At 47.7% G+C, this 14,077-nt stretch overlaps 1 protein-coding gene across 1 annotated transcript in view; it reads right to left on the minus strand.

Moving 5' to 3' along the window:
* Positions 1 to 14,077, minus strand: part of Nadk2 (NAD kinase 2, mitochondrial) — a 101,610-nt gene that overhangs the window by 24,080 nt on the left and 63,453 nt on the right. The window contains exon 6 of the mRNA XM_055064335.2: positions 12,228 to 12,379. Coding sequence (XP_054920310.1) covers positions 12,228 to 12,379 — 152 coding nt within the window. The remainder of the gene's footprint in view (positions 1 to 12,227; positions 12,380 to 14,077) is intronic.

Here is a 14,077-nt window from a genome sequence, read left to right on the forward strand (position 1 = left end):
ATCCAGATCTTAAAGAATGCGCTGCGCAAAGACGGCACAGGAGGAACACTGCAGGTAAAGCTGCATAAATTTTTGCTGTCGTATCGCAACACGCCACATGCGACGACTCATGAATCACCAGCGGCATTACTCCTAGGACGACGCTTGCGCAGTCGGTTAGATGCCTTAAAGCCTTCCGTGGGGGAAAGAGTAGCACACAGACAGTGCACTCAGGCATTAAGTCGTCCGTGTCGCGAACGTCACTTCTTGGTAGGCGACAGCGTGTTAGCACGTAATTATTCTGGAAAACCAAAGTGGGCTCCCGCTGTGATTGTTGCTCAAACAGGACCTGTCTCTTTCCAAGTACGTGCAACCACCCCGAGGGGCACCTTCACCTGGCGTCGTCACCAGGATCAGCTGCTACAGAGGCCTGCAGAGGAAGTTACCCCTAGGCATGGAACAGCTGGCGAAGTTACGACCAGCGAGTTCCTGTTTTATCCTGAGACTGCCGGCGCACCAGTTCCTTCCAGTCCACAACCGCCCATGGTAACTCCGGTTGCGCAACAGGCATCACCAGCACCCGCCGAGGCAAGACGCTACCCCATGCGAAATCGTCGCCCACCGGATAGATTCTAAGCTGGACTCTGAGTGACTGTGTGCTCCATTAAAAGGGGAGGTGGTGTTGTGTCGGCTGGCGCTCATCTTGATAAGAGCACTCTGCGAAGTGCGCATGCGCCACTAAGTATTAAAAGCAGAGTGCCCCTTGCCAGCGGCCCTCTCTTTCTTGCCGAGCCTCAACCCACAAGCATGGGTTAATAAACGTCGTTCAACCGGAACTTGTCTGATCCTTTCGACACGCCTGGCGCAAAACGTAACAGGGGCCACTGCGGTCACAAGGCCAGGCACATGCACACTGACCAGTCGTGTACAAATAATCTGACAAGGGCCAACATCGGGAGAGAAATAGCCAGTCTTTGCCCACTGAAATATATGGATGCTGACTGAGACCTTCGATTGGGATTGAGTTTACCAGAAGAATTAACTGAAAAAAATTATAGTATTACACGCCAAAACCACAATCTGATTATGAAGGATGTGGTGGTGAGGAACTCCTGATTAATGCGGCCGCCTGGGGTTCATTAAAAGGGCTCTGAACTGCTTTTTATCCAAGTTGAGAAATGCATTTGAACTTGAAAGAGTATTTCAGAAATACCTGGCTGCAAAAAGTACTTCACTGCATCCAGCAGAAGCCGAGTTATCGGCAATCAAAGGTCGCCTATGATCCCCTTCATGCTGCTCCTGATCCTTCTTCAATGCCTTGCACTGTGAAGGAGCAGCCAGGAGACAGCGTGCATGTGGGCTGATCTTAAATTTTGCGCGGCTTGAGGCTAGCTGAGCATTCAAAACTATTCAAAATTAGCGAGCCCCAACGGCTACGACACTGCTAAGCAAGGTGGCCAAAGCTTAATTCCTACGCGAGCAGTCGCGGCCAAGCAGGAACAGACGGTAATAGGCTTCTTCCGGAAGCACAGTAAAACCTCATTATAATGAAACGAGATATAATGAACTAATGGATATAACGAAGCAATCGTGATTCAGCACAATGCGTTGGCAGGCTAGTTGGCGCGGATCCATAAATACTTTGTTTAGCGCAATACAATGGACACAAAGGCGACAGGACAAGGCGCCTTGTCCTGTCGCCTTTCTTGTGTCCATTGTATTGCGCTAAACAAAGTATTTATCAATCGTGATTCCCCTTGAAATTCTAATAGGTGCCCATCTATTGAAAACCTCATTTTAACGAAGCTAAAGTTTCCTCACAATGGGTATAACGAACCTTCTTTTAGAGCGCAGCTCTTTGGCGCCTGTTCCTGTGTTTCGTGGCACCGTTGTGCCTCGGTATAACCAGCTCCAAGCCGAGGCCAGCGCACAACACTAGCTGTGCACGCTCCTGGCACCATCTCTCGCGCACGGAGCGAGCCTTGCTCTCTTCACTCCTTCTCCATTGCCACCCATGTGCGGCCGCAATCAGAGCGCCGGCTCGGTGGCGGCTGATCTCGATGATGTGCTGCTGCCCAAACCAAAACGCATAACTGCCACCGTTTTCCACTGCGTGTACCCTTTCCCCCCTCCTCTCCTTTGTGGCGGCGACCGCGCGAAAGCGCGCGGTGTTCTCCGGTTGCTGAAGTGCCCGCTTGGTATCAGGGGATCACGGTGTGCCCTTCCCAAGTCGAAACACAAAGCCACCTTCAGTTGACTCGCTAGCAGCGTCAGCAGCATCGGTCAGTCGCTGCCATCTCTTCGCCGCGCAACGTTCCCATGTGCATACGCGCTGCTTCCCGCGACATTCCGCTAAGCGAGGCAGCAGCGCCAAGCTACGCTCCGTTTGCGGCGGCTGGTGTGAAATGTTCCGAACCAGACGGATTGTCCAAGGCTCACAGACAGTTAATATTATAATATAATCCGTCCGCCTAGATAAGTAGTTTATTCTCAGCCAGTTCGTTCTGAGCTGTGAGCGAGGCAACAGGTGGAAGTCCTTCGTCTGCCGCTGCTGCTAAACGAGCTGCCCGAGCAGAGGCCCAGCACCGTTGCCACCAGAATCCAGAGGTGCGCTACGCCGAACTAGGTGCAGCAAGTCTAGCATATATCCATCTATTTCTCTGACCACAAAGCTACCTTCATGACAATCAAGAACTAGGAGTGGAGTGTTTCTTGAAGAAGTGAAGAATAAAAAGTTGTAACTGTACATACATGTCTTGCTTGGATTATTTGCCTCAGTATATAGAAAAGCCGAAACAGCTGAAGAGCTGCGCTCAAATTTCACATTAGGAAGTAACGTAATCGTCAGCAATTTTTTTTTTTCCACAACAAGCATTTCCTGACCATTTTGGTACCCGTCAGGTCAGTGTCTTATACGCCTCGTGCACCGCCTATAGAGGCGCCACTGAAAGCCACCTAGCGGACGCTTCCAACAGTACACGCGGGAGCAGTAGCAGACGACAACCCTTTGCAGCAAGGATGGCTGAAGTTCGCGGCTGCGATTTCTCCTTTGTTCGGGTGCCAGGCTGCTTCTTCTGCGGTGACAGATGTAGGGAACATGCTGACCTCTGTGCGAGCGGGTATGAACACAATGTTACCGGTGTTTGGGACAACATGGTCCACATACGTGCAAGGTGTGTCCCGCAAACAAACGCCATGAACCCCATTTACATGACGTGGAGCTCATGTTCACTAGCCGATAAATTTTGTTGAGTGATGCAATCTCTCGATGGTTTTTTTTTTATTCTACCCTTGCCGTAATGCTGCTTCCGTACCTGAATAATAAGCACCCGTTGTTAGTGCAGACATATCAAACAAATCCGCACGGTACAATCTCTGCATATGCCGTTACGATTTTTTTGCCAATGAATACATGTGACATCGCCGAATAAGGGCAGTCGAAGTCGCCTCAAGAAGAGTATTTGCCAATTTATTGATGGAAACGCGTACACTAGCCAACGAAGTCACCAAACACACGGATTAATAAAAGCGCGTGTTAGTGCTGTACCGCCGATGCAATTCTGCTGCATACGCCGATGAACTACCGTTCCCGCTGCAGTTTGTGCAATTTTAAATTCCCCAAGGAAGCTCCTTGGAAACGTACAAAGCTAAAGACTGACTAACTTTTCAGTACTTTTTATATTACTAGAGAGAGGTGCCACATGATATATTTAAAGGCACAGCAGCGCCAGTTAAAGTACACGAGCGCTGGCAGCAAGGCCCGGTTTAGTCGTCTGCAGCGTAAGTATAAGAAAGAATTCACTTGAGTACAAAACTCACATGCAAGAAGGGACTACGTTGTGAAACAAACAAATCACTCGGCGTGTTAAGTCTGCTCAGGCAGCATCGAGGTGTGATGACTTCCCAAACGGGACGCGAACTTTTCAGCGAGAAATGGAACAAAAATACCATATGCAGCAGCTATTAGCAATTCTCGCCCTGAACTACCTATTTTCTAAACACATTTCCAAAAACGCAAACAATATCTAAGATGCCCTCGGGTGAAAAGAATAAAACTGTTAAAGAAGCACTTCCTTGGTATCATTCTGATAAGACACAGCGTGATTTATACCCTTTACAAACAAGGCAGGGTGAAAACTTCGCAGCTCAAAAGAATCGACAAGAGTTATGCATGCAGCAACTAGCAACAGTTAAACATGTGCAAAGCCACGCATAAAATAAATGTAAAAACATGAAGTGCGCGACAGCTGGTGCGAGGATTTACCACATGAAACCAACAATTTCAGTTCTTGCAAACTTCAGTAGCTTTAACATACAACTCAATGCGCTCGTGCAGTCGTGCTGCCTAACTAGCGCAACACGGTAAAGAAGCGGAAAACAATATAAGCGGCAAACAGCATTCCGAACTTTAGCGAAATGCCTTTAAACCTCATGCTGCACTGCAGACGAACTTCGTTGCTCACGCGTCTAACTATGATCGAGTAGAAAAAAACACCAACGAGAAAAAGGAAAGGATGAGAACAAGAAATTTCCCTTCGAAGCGACGATCCATTTTTGTTACCGTTGCTCTGGCTGATGAGGCTTTGCCGGGAATGATTAGAACCGTATCGCTGGCACGTTTTCACCGGTATTTGAGCCCCCCACCCTGCAACAATTCTTCTTCGACATTCCCTGAAGCTTTGGCCACCCCACACGTGCGAATGGTGTTGCCTATCTTGCTCTGAAAACGTGAATAAGACAGAGAAACATGATCAACGACACAACAAACTATGGCGCGCGCCAGGCTCCTCTCCCGCGTGTTCTGCGCAAGGCCGCCACCAGTGGCGCGTATAGCGCGCCACATTCGCGTCTCCCGAGCGTGTCTCCCGAGCGTGTCTCCCGAGCGCGTCTCCTGGCCTCCCCTTTCCCGTGGAACTGGTGGACCCTGCCCGCTCTTCCGCTGGATGGCGCCGACTGCAGTTTTGTTGTTGCTTGTCGTTGCCTCCGTGCACATAAACAATATCAGTGTTTCTATCAGTTCATTCATGCGAGTTCCCACCGCCAGAAAGGAGATGGACAACGGCAAACGGAAGTGCAAAACAATATCAATCAAGCAGAAGGTGGCTATACTGAAAGCCTTACAGTCCGGCGTGAAGAAGAAAAAAGTGGCCGAAGATTTTGGCATAGCGTTGAGCATGCTGTCGACGATTTTGAGCAGCAAAGCTGTCACCAGTGCTATCGCATGTGGCGTAAAAGGCGACAGAAAGAAGCTGCGAGCCCCCGCTTTCCAAGTTGTAGAGAAGGCGGTCTTCAAGTGGTTTTTGGACGCAAGAGTGGGGCACTGTTGCAGAGCAAAGCGAGGAACTTTGCATGCATCATGGGGCACGACGGTTTTGTGGCGACTGTCAGCTGGCTGCAGCATTTCAAGGAGCATCACAACATCGTCAGCAGGGCTGTCAGCGGGGAAGCGCAGTCTGTCGACCGTGAAGCTGCAGTGGTGTGGGTGGAGACAAACGTTGGACAGCTGCTAGAAAAACACAGTGTCAAGGATTTGTTCAATGCGGATGAGACAGCCCTGTTCTACCAGATGCTGCCACAAAGAACCTTGGCCTTCAAAGGTGAACGTTGCCAGGACGGTAAGCAGAGCAAGGTCCGCGTAACCGTGTTGCTTTGTGCCAACATGGATGGGTCGGAAAAGGTGCCGGCCCTCTTGGTCAGCATAAGTGCGTCACCATGATGCTTCAAAGGCAAACGAAAGGTCCAAGTGAGTTATGCATCCAACCGTAAGGCTTGGATGACGAGAGAAATTTTCGCACAATGGTTGCGGGAGTAGGACGTGTGGCTGGGCAAGTTGAACCAGAAGATATGCCTCGTACTGGACAATTGTAGAGCCCACCACACTGTCGCTGTGCTAAAAAATATCGAGCTATCCTTCTTGCTGGCAAACTGCACTGCAGCTGTGCAACCCCTCGACCAATGAGTTATCATGAACTTTAAGTTGGGCTACTGCAAACGTGCCATCGACCAGATTATGCTCAATATGAGCATGAAGCGCAAGTCCGCAATCGACTTGTACATGGCAAGCGAGATGCTACAGGCTGCTTGGATGGGAAAGCTGTGCCAGCAAGCATGATTGCGAATTGCTTCCAACATGCCTCATTTGTCAGCATCTGCGGTTACAGGTAAGACATCGGTGCTGCCACCAACGAGGATGCCGTGGGCGACCAAGCCCTAGCGTTGTGGGACGCTCTCCTTGACATCGGCGTAGTGACCAACTGCGACACTTTCTGGACGTACGTCAGTGCCGATGCCAACACGATCACGACGGAAGAGCTAACGGAGGTGGCAATTGTGCGCGCGGGGACGGGGGTGCCTAATGACGACAGTGATGAAAGCGTCGATGACAGCCCGAAGCCTAATATTGGCAAATCCGACGTACCGACACCCGCACAAGCGCTGGATGCAGCAGTCCTGCTGCGACGCTTCTTTGGCACTCACGATGACGGCGAGGACGGACTCGAAATAGCGGCTGCAGCTGAAAAAGCCATCATTCCCCTGAAGAAGACGCGGCAAAAATCTATCAAGGACTTTTTTTCTGCGAAGTGAACCGCCAGCTGGTGTGCTGCTGATTGATCAGTGATGAGCCGTTTGGCATGAATAAAGTAGCAATTCCTTGCTGTCTTTTTTTTCACTTGTTTTTTTTCCATGCAACGGCCGTTTTCTTTATTGCGTGACGGGCTGCTGTGAGATTCGGTGATGAGTACATCCTCTCTTGCTTGCTAATTGTGGATAGAAATGGATAGTGGCTATAACGAACTAATGATTATAACAAAGTAATTACGACCCCCCCTTCAACTTCGTTATAACGATGTTTTACTGGATGCGATTCTTACTGAAATTTGAAAGCATATTTTCGCTTACTTCAGCCTGCTTAAAAACTGCATCAATCAATATACACAGTAACAGTAGGAACAAGCGCACTGATTAATGTCAGCTGTCTGCCAATAGCAGCTGCGTATGGGAACCTCCTATATGACAAAATATAGCAGGCTATTGTTGAAAGGACAGTGTTTGAGAAAAAAGTGACATCGCACTCCGCTTTCGAGCTCCACACGACTCGCATGACTGCGAAATTTGGCTGAGATGTTAACAGCAGCGTACACTATCCGTGGACTGCATTTTTTCACCAAGCCCGAGGAGTGGTTCAGAACCCCTTTAACATTCACCAAAATGTAAGTGCATAAGCATCTTTTACATTTCACCCCATTGAAATATGGCTGCTGCAGCCGGAAGTGGAACTTACGCCCTTTTGCTTGGTAACGCAATACCATATCCGCTAAGCCACCGCACATAAAAATAAAAATACCTTTTGCTTCGAGTGTGTGTGCATGCATGGACATGTTCTCTCTTTCCCCATCCCCTTTCACGATGCTTCAGTAGCGGCGTGGCCAGTGTTCTCTGACATGATGTGGTGGTTTAGCAACTCGCTGGCGTGCAAGTACAGTAAAATCTCGTTACTACGAACACCACATTAACGATTTCTTCAAGTTTATAAATGTTTTTCTAGATCCCTACCAAAAGGCCTATATTTTCAATGTAAAAAACTTTCAGCACTATGAATTTCAGATTACCGAATATTTCAGAGTAACATACGTAATGTAATCCCGTGATCACCAAGATGCCTCGTTAATATTAAGTTCCGTTGAAGTTTCGGTACCGAATCCCAGAGGCTTACACCTATCATCATCATCCGCAGCAGCAGCAGCCATGCGCTGGGGAACCCGTTTCAACGGGTACAGCCTTAGCAGCATCGGCATCAGTGCGAGTGTCGCGTATGGTCATGTTCGGACTCTCCTACCACGTCGTAGGCCTAGCGTCCCCACGTTGATAGCGATCGGTGCTGTGATTGTGTTGCGCGTTCGCTTTTCTGACAATGAGTTCTCCTGGCCCCAGCGTTAAAAAGAAGCGACGCCAGTTTTCGTTCCAAGAAAAAGTGGACATTTTGACGCAGCTGAATGCTGGAAGAAAGCAAGTCGACCTGTGCAGGGAGCGTGATATTCCCTCGTCAACAATGGCAACGATGCTCAAGGATCGGGAAAAGGTCATGAAATTGCATCGGGAGTCACAGCTGGCTCCCTCAAGAAAACTCTTGCGGCTTGGCAACTACAGAACGTCGACAACGCCGACCTCACATGGTTTAAGGGGGGAAACCGCTATATAAATAATCTTATTTATTTTCCCATATATACTATTTAAACTCGTCGGTCTTATTGATGTTTTTGCACTGATTTGAAATACGTACTTAGTTTTGGTGTAGCTCAATTAGTTCTTAAGGTAATTAACATTTAATTACACTTGTCTGCAGCCTCAATTAAAAATAAATGGCACAATAAAAATTATTTGTAAGGCATGGTTAGATAGCATACGGAGTAAGGATTGAAGTCTAGCAAACACTTTTTTAATGAACCATTAATAGATACCTTACAGCCCAGTGAATGTAAGCCCACAAAATGTGGCAACCATGTGGCACAAAATGTAGCAAAATAGTTTCTGAAATGAAAGGTAAAAAACCGCTTGCTATCTTTCATAGAGTACACATTAGACTTCATTCTGCAAAAAGAATTTCAGTTCTAAAGAAAACCGCTTGCTATTTTTCATTGAGTACACATTAGACTTCATTCTGCAAAAAGAATTTCAGTTCTAACTGTTCTATGTGTTCAAATATCGAGGCCTCAATATTACATGGAGCCAAAAATTTTTGTTTTGAAAAAAATGCAAAAAACAAACAGCGCAAAATTTAATGATAATTAAATGTGTTGCACCATATTTACACATGTACATTTCTAATAACCACCAGGAATGTAGTCTAATTGCCTACTGCTGTTTAAATGTCCTCTCTTCAGTGCCCTTTCAACAGTGTCAGCCAAGGAATGACTCACTTCTTCATCACTTCTTCGGCTGCACGAATTGCTGCAGGGGTCAATATTTTTTTTTTTTGTCACGTAGTTCTGCCACGTCTTGTTGTGGAGATCGCGGTTGGAAATGTTCATCACCGAAAAAATATCGTTAAGTGCTGTCTGTTGGTTCCCAGTGCACTGCATAGCACGCGCTGCCTAAATATTTACAACGAACGGGTTCACCGTCTGATCACCGCTCACACGCGGCGAGTTCCACGCGGACGTGATGTCTCCGCAGTTGGAACATGAGAGCATAAGTTTCAAAGCGAGGCCGTATTCTCGCTCACCTTTCTTGAACTCGACGTTGCTGCTATCACACGCTGTGCACTTTGTAAACCTCGAAAGCTGGTGTCGCAGATATAAATTGACGATCGTGAATGCCGTCTCATCAAGCGCACTGTCGACCACACCGCTGTCGCGGTTAAAACAATCCGATTTCCGCTTCATCGCTGCCATTGACACAAGTTCCAGGAGTTTTTCCTCGGTTCGAATCCTGTGTTCTGCTCCACATCGGAAGGCTGCAGCATCACCGTGTCACGGTGGACGTGGCCGCTGTCGGCTTCGCGAGCTGGCGCACACGCTGGACCCATGCCGTTGTCGCCAACTTCCACTCGATGTAGCCTCTACATCGCCCTTGCCGCATCTTGGAGAAGTGCGGCGACCTTTAACATTACCAACCATCGATTTCTTCCGCTTTTTGCCGAATTTGTTCAGCATATGAAACTTTCACGCTGACCCGGGCATTGTTGCGTTTCTCAGTCACTGCACATAGTTTTTCAACACGGTGTCTCAGCGTGATGGCCGGCTCGCTTAGCAGACGACACCAGCCAGCTCCGCCAATCGGGTGGCGCGGTCTTCTCACGTGGGCTCGTTCAGCCAATAGGAAACAAATAATGTGCTTTTCTTTATTGATTTATTTTGCACCATCCAATGGTCGAAACTGAGTGCCGGTGGCGGGAAACTTAAGCAGGAAGGCGGCTCTTTCAAACGAGACCGAGATGGCGGCGATAGGCAGTGTGCGCGATGGGAAGAAAGGGCCGTTTTGGGGTTCTTTTTGGCTGGAATTCAGCCGGAACTCATTGTGCAAATTACTATTTCACCTAAAATACTGATTCTAGAAACAAGAAACTTGGCAGATAGGTAGAAATATAGTTCTAGATTTCGAAAATAACACTTCCACAATATTGATTTTTTCACGATTTTTTGGTTTTTAAGACCCGTGTCCCCCCTTAAGGATGCCAGATAAAATGATGTGCCCTTGTCAGGCCCGATTATTCGAGAGAAGGCGCTACAGTTTGCAGCCGCCTTGGACATCTTCGGTTTCGATGCAAGTGCTGGATGGCTTTACCAGTTCTGGCAAAGGAATGGCATTACATGGCAGGTTGCTTGTGGCGAAGTAAAGGCAGCAGATGCCGAGAGTGCGGCTGCCTGGCGGAACGAGCGCTTTAGAGAGATCATCGAGTCTCTCCCCAGACGACGTTTTCAACGGCGATGAAACGGCGTTCTGTTATCAGTTGTCTGATAAAGTAATGAACTTCAAAGGTGACAGGTGCAAGGGTGGGAAGAAATCACGTCTCTACGTATTGGTTCTGTTCTGCTGTAACTCCACGGGCACGGAAAAGCTCAAGCCGCTAGTTGTTGGCAAGTCTGCCAAGCCGCGCTGCTTGAAAACGTTGCTTTGCGACTACCGAGCAAACAAAAAAGCGTGGATGATGCGAGAATTGTTCACTCAGTGGCTGCTGCAGCTTGACGACACAAGAAGAAAGACAGAAAAATTCTCATCGTTGACAATTGCTCGGCGCATATCGTGAACGTGCGATTTAACAATGTGCAACTTGAATTTATGCTCCCATATTGTACTTCTTTGCTCCAACCTTTGGACCAGGGCATCATCAGATGTGTGAAGGCTAAATTTCAAAAGCGTCTTGTGCAGCGCCTCCTGATCAATATTTGAATGAAGCTGCCCACACAGGTAAACATGCGTCAAGCTGCAGAAATGCTTACAGGGTTGTGGTGGCACGTGAAGGCAAGCACGATCAGCAACTGCTGGTGAAAGGCAGGCCTTTTAAAGGCTTCACATACGCCACAAGACTGCAAGGACATAGAGGAGCTCAACCCAAAACTGAAATGAGCTTACCGAGAAGCTCCCCGTTGACACTGCGGTGGCTACATACGCGGAGCTCACCAATGAAGACATCGTGAATAAAGTGCGTGAGCAAGAAGATTGCAGTAATGGCGACGATGCTGGACACTGGATCAATACACAAAGAGGAAGAGACTGTTTCCAGCTCGGATGTTTTAGTTTTTCTAGAAAAAACGCGATCATTCCTCGGGCGCTGTAAAGATGTCCCCAATGACATTCAAAGGAAGGTCGAGGACGTGGAGGCATTCGTCCTGCAACGCTTGCTGTCTACTCGCCAGAAGATTACAGACTTCTTCAAGCAATAAATTGTAATTGAACTGTGCCCAGCTTTCTAATTTATTATTTACGTGCATCTGCTGCAAAGGTATGTAATTTTCGTTGTTGTGTTACATTATTGACATAAAAATATTGGTTTTTCAGTACTACAATAATTCAAATTAACAAATTAAATTTGGCGGTCCCGCAAAGTTCATTGTAATGAGATTCCACTGTAACAAATTTACAGACATGTTTGCGACAAGCTGGACTCAACAAAGATGTTTTCTTGGAAGTGGCAAGCCCTTTCCTTCAAAGAGAGGCTGAAAATTCCGACAAAGTTGGATCAAGACCTGAATTTAGCAAAGGGGTTAGGCCTTGCTACATAGATGCGGAATCGTCGGGCTACACGACCAGGCACAGTATGGCTGCGGATGATATCAACGACCGCTTTCGTGCTTTCTTTTTTTTTCAGACCTTGAAAAAAAAAAAAAAGAAAAATAAGGAGAACGAGAACAAAGCCGAAACTTCTTAGGTCCCAAATAAAGCATTTTCAGGTGTGCTTGCATTTCAATACTTTCATTTCCAGATTTTCCTGAATGTTTTTGGGTGGTGCGAATTTCGGGCGATATGAATTCTTGTGCCCTTTCGAGAGATTGATATTATTCAGAATCTAAAGCACACCCACGTTTTTGCATTTTGCTGACATTGACATGCAGTCACCGCAGTTGGGATGGAACCAGCAGCCTCGAGTTTTAGTTGCACAACACCATGGCCACTGGCCTACTGTGTAGGTCAGAAAAAAATGAATTAACCGGAGCAGAATTAGCAGAAGTCCATTGTGTTAGGCAAATGTTATTGCCCTAGCTGCCATGGAAGCTGGCTGTACAGCCCACTCAGCTTTAGTGACGCACCAATGTCAAGGATCCTCTGTATGCACTGCGGTGTGACCTTGTTGATGTTGAAGGACCACGAGGTGGACCCTGTGCCGGAGCAGATGGTCAGGCCCGAGCTCTTGAGCTTCGTCCGCGGTGAACCGTCCACTGAGAGCTCGTAGTAGGACACTCTGCAAGCAAAACAAAAAAGACACAGACTTCACAGACCGGCTTCAACAGAGCTACCTCTTTGCTATAGACTTCAGGCATGTAGTGGCACCAGAAACAATGTCAACACACAAGCTTGTGCTTGCCATATTGAGCGTACAGTAAAACCTCAATAAAACAAAGTGACCCTCGTTCATACTTTCCCGAAAAAAAAAAAGATATATAACATGAAAAGATGTTCCAACCTGGAAAACGTACAATCCAAAGTCACAAAATAATTTAACAGACAAACTGTAGTTGACATCTATGTAATGCAGAGTTGCGCAATGCATGGCAGCACGAGACAAGATTCTGACGTGGGCCAACAGGAGGGACCGATTCCCATTGTGTAGACAGCCATGGGAAACTAAGATGAAGTCGAGCTGGTTGGCAATACAGTGGCGCCAGAGCGAAACATGACCCTCACTTTGTGCCACCTGTAGGAGAAAACGGCGGCACGTTTGGGTTATCGACTATTTAAAGCATGCAGTATGCTTCTAACATCACTTTGCCCCACGCACTGTGAAAGAGATAGGTGAAGGTGCTTATCGCAATAAATTGGCAGCAATAGCTGTGAATGCGGCGTGCAACAACTCGAGAGATCTGGCGTTGTGCTTTTTTTTATTTAAATAGGATTATGGTGCAACCAAGAGTGGTGCCAGTCAGAAGACGATTTGACGTGTAGAGGTGGGATCGGTCTCAACAGCCATCTTGTTTATGCATCACTGTCTCTCTTGTAAATATTGTGAATACATCTTTATATGTGACTTCTGCAAAGTAACAAATTGGTGGAGGTGCTGGGAGCCCACGAGGAACAATAACGGAGCTCTACAGTGGTCGTCAACTTGGGCTGGACAACATGACGGATGAAACAGGACCCGACATGGCGCGGCCCACACCAATGCCTACAGCCACGAGATCCAGGAGTGTTCTGCGGCACCGACCATGTCGACGTGCAAGACTGGATCACCACGTATCAGCATGTAAGTGCTCACAACAAATGGGATCCAATGATTATGTTGGCTTACTTCGTCTTCTACCTACAATGCATGACGAAGGTGTGTTATGACAACCACATGGAAGAGCTTAACGACTGCGACACGTGCAAACAGAAGCTGAGGGAGTTCTTCGACCATCCCGCCGGGCGGAAGAGTACCGTTAAGAACTGGCGACCTGTGCCCAGACGTCTCTTCCATCCAGGACGTGCTGGCTCTGTGCTGTAAGGCTGACAGAGATATGGCTCAGTCAGACAAGGTTGGGCATGTACTGAAGGGGATCACTCATGATGCTTTCAACCTGCTCATGTGCAAAAATTGTGGAACAGTACAGGACATCATAAAAGAGTATCAACGCTTTGTGCAGGCCAAGAGCTTCCGCATCGCAACGCTGTTCGCACATCTGCCAAACACAGCTGCGACATCCTCTTGTGATGACAGGCTAGGAGTGCAGTGACCATCACCATCAGATGACCTGATGCGGATAGTGTGGTGAGAACTTGAAGCCATGACTCCTGCAGCCCTTTCCTCTCACCCCAATGAGCCAGACAACTTGCCTACAGCACCATTTGTGTAGGCAATAGTCCGCGAAGAACTCGCTAATTTTGTATTTCATTCTGTATGTGCCGTTACCGCTTCACAGCTGTCTCATACTCCAGGTGCATCAACTGGTCCGCAGTATCCTGC

The sequence above is a fragment of the Dermacentor andersoni genome, chromosome 11 (genome assembly GCF_023375885.2).
Source record: "Dermacentor andersoni chromosome 11, qqDerAnde1_hic_scaffold, whole genome shotgun sequence".
In the NCBI taxonomy this organism is placed as follows: domain Eukaryota; kingdom Metazoa; phylum Arthropoda; class Arachnida; order Ixodida; family Ixodidae; genus Dermacentor; species Dermacentor andersoni.